Source organism: Brachycentrus maculatus, unplaced genomic scaffold (assembly GCF_059751285.1).
Source record: "Brachycentrus maculatus isolate JH-2025_06_01 unplaced genomic scaffold, ASM5975128v1 h1tg000230l, whole genome shotgun sequence".
Classification (NCBI taxonomy): domain Eukaryota; kingdom Metazoa; phylum Arthropoda; class Insecta; order Trichoptera; family Brachycentridae; genus Brachycentrus; species Brachycentrus maculatus.
The window spans coordinates 8,415-13,355 of NW_028280981.1; the positions used below are offsets into that span (position 1 = coordinate 8,415).

At 39.3% G+C, this 4,941-nt stretch overlaps 2 protein-coding genes across 2 annotated transcripts; both read left to right on the forward strand.

The window, feature by feature from the left end:
* Positions 1-1,108: 1,108 nt before the first annotated feature.
* Positions 1,109-2,394, forward strand: LOC148306689 (uncharacterized; the record flags this gene model as incomplete). Its single annotated transcript, XM_088264542.1, has 1 exon — positions 1,109-2,394. A coding segment is annotated over one exon (1,257 nt), but the record flags the coding sequence as incomplete, so codon positions are not given.
* A 503-nt stretch (positions 2,395-2,897) lies between these two features.
* LOC148306690 (DDRGK domain-containing protein 1-like) lies at positions 2,898-4,606 on the forward strand. The gene is given in 3 exon segments (XM_088264543.1): positions 2,898-2,948; positions 4,050-4,120; positions 4,309-4,606. Coding segments are annotated over 3 exon segments (420 nt in total).
* The last annotated feature ends 335 nt before the right edge of the window (positions 4,607-4,941 follow it).

Below are 4,941 nucleotides of genomic sequence, written 5' to 3' on the forward strand. Positions count from 1 at the left end.
CGAAAAGATCGTTGAAAAACAACAAATTGTTGAATTAGAGACCATTGTTCCTCAACTTGTTAGAATCAATGAAGTTGTCAGAGAAATCATTGATAAGATTGTTGTTGTCAATGTTCGAGAAGAAGTTATCAAGGAAGTTGTCGTTGAAGTCGAAAAGATCATTCAAGTCAACAGCACTAACGTCGAAGTCCGAGAAGTTCCAACTGTCCAAGAAAGAGTTCACGAAGTTGAAAGAATCAAAGAAGTCACCAACGTCGTCAACCACATCGAAAAGTAAGTTCAAATCGTCGAAAGATTTGAACAAAAGGAAGTGCCAATCTACACTACCGTCGAAAAGATCATCGAAGTTCCTCAAATCCTTGAAAAGATTGTCGAGAGAATTGTGATTATGCCACAAGTTGTTGAGGTTCTTAAATACGTCCACGAAATCTTCGAGGAGGAAACATTGGGTGTTGCTTTGACCGGTGATGTCCAAGTTGCTGAAGTTAGATACAGAGAACTTTACGGAAATTCCAAGAAACAACTCGAAATCTTGTTGGTTGAACTCAGAAAACTTAAAACATCCAACCCAGGATTGAGAGCTACCATCGAAATCATTGAGAAGTTCCTCGTTGAGTTCGACAGACTTGCTGCTGCTCAAAGAATTGTTCGTGTCAATCAAGAAGTTGTTGTTGAGAAATAAGTGTCCAAGGGAGTTCTTGTCCCAGTTCAAGACATCAGAGGTGAGCTCGCAATGTCATTGCTCGTTGAAAAGTTGGTCATTGAACTTAAGAGAATCAAAAAGGAAAACAACAATGTTAAGATCAATTTGGATGATGACATCAGTTACATCTTCTTCAGTGAGTTCTATGACGGCAAAGCTGGAAACAGCCTCGGTGGAGATTTCAAGGCCAACCTTCAAAAATATACTGAAGATGCCATCAGCCGATTCACCAAGAACGGAGGACAATGGTCAAGAGATCATGAATTGATGTTGCACACCGTCTTGTCTGAAAGATTCGCCATGGCTGCCACTGTTAAATATGCCAACGAATAGATCGAGAAAGTTAAGGCAATTGCTGAATTCAAGGGTCAAGCTCTCCGAGAAAAGGAAAATCAATTCCAATAAATTAGCCGAATTGTCCAAGACTTGAACAAGACTCTTCAAGACATCCGAAGCAATAACCCAAGCATTGCCAGCATCAGTTCATTCTCAAGTGTCTGCGACAATGTCAACAACCTCGTCTCTTCCAAATTCACAATCTCCATCTCCGAACCCATCAAGGTCCTCGCTGATATTGAAGGATCAGGAAACGACTTCAACAGATTGTTAAGCTATTTGAGAGAAAGAGAAGGAGAGAACTTGTTGTTCAAGAACAAACTGATCGAAGTTGAAAAGGCTGGACTTCACAATCAATACTCAGGAGTCAACCACGAACGAACAATTGATGCCCTTAGAAATCAAAATGACGCCCTTGCCAAACAAATTGATGCAATTAAGGTTGCAGGATCTCAATCAGGCGATGACATTAAATTAAAGACTGCCAATGCTAAAATTCAAGAACTTGAGTCACAACTGAGGACCTCTGAATTGCAATTGAGGACATTCAAGGACACCACTTCATCTGCCGCCACATCCAGAGTTAACCAACAATCCAACTTAGTTGACTCTCAATACTCCTCATCTTCATCATCTCGCCTTGGTGACTCTGCAACTGGAAGCTCCAGCTATGGAAATACAAGTGGAGTTTCAGCATCCAACTATGGAACTTCAGGAGCCACTGGATATGGTGCCACAGGAGCAACTTCATCCACTTATGGTAACACCAACACAGGAGCTTCCCTCTCTTCAGCTTATGGCTCATCCGGAGCTCGAGGAAATGCCACCTCATCCACTTATGGAAACGCAACCACATCTGGAGCCACTTCAGGAGCTGGTCTCTCCACTTCAGGAGCTGGTCTCTCCACTTCTGGAGCCTATCGAGGAACCACGGGCAACACCTACGGAACTTCAGGAACCACAGGCAACACCTACGGAACTTCAGGAACCACAAGCAACACCTATGGAACTTCAGGAGCCACTGGAGCCACTGGAGTATCCGGATCCAACGCTTATGGCAGTGGATCAAGAGCCACCGGAGTCACAGGAACAACTTTAACTTCAGGCAGCTCAGCCAGTTCTTCTTCGTCCAACTTCCAATCAGGTTCATCATCATCCTACGGACAAGGCAGAGCAGCCACTTACGGCCAAATTGGAGCCAGCGGATCCTCAACAAGCGGAGCCACTTATGGACAATCAGGAGCAGGATCATCGGCTGTCAGGCAGTCAGGAACCGGATCATCAGCAACAGGTTCAAGCTACAACTTCCAAACCAAGAAGTATTGATGATTTATGAAACCAAATGTTATAAACAATATCAAAATATCAATAATATCGAAATATCAAGAAAGGAGGAGAAAGGAAGAGTGCGAGGATCTGAATAGTGTGGATCATCTCAACAAGATGAACAATCTGTGCAGTATGCAGAAGATGCACAATATGCAGAAGATGTACAGTATGCAAAAGATGCCCAAGATAAACAACATGCAAAAGATGCAAGATGCACAACAAATCTGAGCAAGATTAGCAACATAATACAAATAAATATGAATCCAATGGCAATCTGAACATAAATAAACCAAACAATCGAGCTCCCATTCGATTTCCCGCAACCGCAAGACAGATGCATCATGAAGCCAAAGAAATGATTATAAAAATAATGAGCAACCAAGAATGTTATTAATGAAGATAAGCATATTAAAATAATGAAGTTGAGAATATAATCAGAGATAAAGCTTAAATAAACCATCAAATTAAATTCCAGATTTCTCTCCCTAATAAACATATATTGATGTGATATCGGTCATCATTTCAGTATATGTTCTTCAAATTTAAAGATCTGCACAAATCTGGTTGGTTCTCTCCCAAGGTACGTCATTTGATATGATTATAAAGCTATGTTGACAACTCGGACTCATTTGCAGCCTACTCGGAGATGAGCGAGTTGTCCGATCAGCAGAAGTATTGAAAGTAAGGCAATTTATAGGTTGTCTCTGCACTAGTCCATCAGCCAAATCACTGGCCAATATACCAAAGTTTACTTGGCTTCAACTCCCTCGATCTTGGACCTTGCCGATGAAATATACCACTTTGTGAATTTGTTGTAGATGCAAACCTGGTAATGAATGCCGGAAACAAACAACATTGGCCTCTCGATGCCCTAATGTATGTTTGTGCCCACAGCTTGCCTCGCTTAATTATTTTGGCCCAATGAATTCACTCAGGAATTCAACTATAGTAAGTATGATCTGTATATTTCTAAATCCCAATATAATTTATTAATCTCTTATATATGACCTAATTTAGATCTTAATTTAATAATCTCGATGCAGAATCCACTCATTTATATTATACTATACAATCTGTGATATTATAAGATTGTGCATCATTATAATAAATATGCTTATTATTTTAATCATTAATTTTATGTGTTGTAGTTTGTTATTCGAACAATGTTATTATTAGAGTTGTGTTATAGGTATTATTGGTATTATTAACTATGAAAATATGAGATTTTCCAATTGTTTGGAATTGTATTGATCTTCACTTTATGGATGACTTGACTCATGATGCATGTTCACATAATAGATGCATTTTCATCTCCAAATTTATATATTCTGAGAATTACTCTACATAATTTGCCATAATAATAATGTTGATAGACATCATCTTCGTTATCGTCGTTATTGGCTTACTTGTGGCCATTTATAAGTTGAAGTTCCAATCAGGAAACAACCCCCAGAAAGCAGCAAATAACTAATAATAGCCGAAATTGCAAGAAACACCCGAACAGACAACTCATTGGACAATCCCCCAAAACATACGACAACAAGAATAGTAAGATATCTCCTCAGAGTAATAAAACAATGGACAGAGTATCGACCCAAAGAAGCAGCTCCGCAAATAGCAAAAACGCAGAGAGAAGCAACAGAAGAAATAAGCAATGTAGCACTATCTCCTCAACGAAAAGCAAAAGAAACTGAAAGAAGAAGAATAGTAGGAAAAGAGAGAACAAGAATAGTAACAAAGAAAACAAAAATAGTAATAAGTTTATCAAGCACTCGTGCAGGAAGAGGAAAAACGAAAGAAAGAGTAATACGACAAATGGAAGGTATGATAGTGTTATATGTATTATAGAATTGTTTCGAAGTGGAGGAGACAGGCAACATTAAAGAGACTGAGGAAGAGGAGGCCAGGAAGAAAATCAAGCTGATGAATTAATTAGAGAGTGTGATTATAACGCATAAACTGTCGGAACTTGAGGATCTGGGCCATAAGTTCAAACTATCCACCAAGGAGCTCATCGGCAAGATCAAGGAGCTCGAGGATAGCCAAAGAATCAAAGGGATCTTCGACGAGAGGGGCAAATACCTTTACATTGAGGACAAATAATGGGATGCGATTCGCAATTATATCAATGCGAGAGGCAGAGTGAAGAAGTATGATATTATGCAGGAATGTGCCAAGATCATCAAGATTCCTGACAATTCGGCCCTCAACGAAGAGTTCATGAGGCTCATCGAATAAGAAACCAAGTGATGATAGAAATCAACTACTATTATCTAATACTCACAACTACTTACTATATATTACGATTATCCGGCGGGAATGCCACCTTAATCAATGCAACCATAAAATAAACAAAGATTACCAGTGACAAATATTTTAGAGGTGAATTCAATCAATATTATGGATCTTTAAACAGTCTCTTCCCATATCGATCGAACATCCGATCAATGGGCTTCGATTGAGTGATGTCTCGAATATCCTTTATTTTCTTATCATTCATGACTATCATCAGCCCTTTGATATACTTGCTCATCGCAAGACATCCTGGATCTGTTTCGTAACTTATTTTCTGG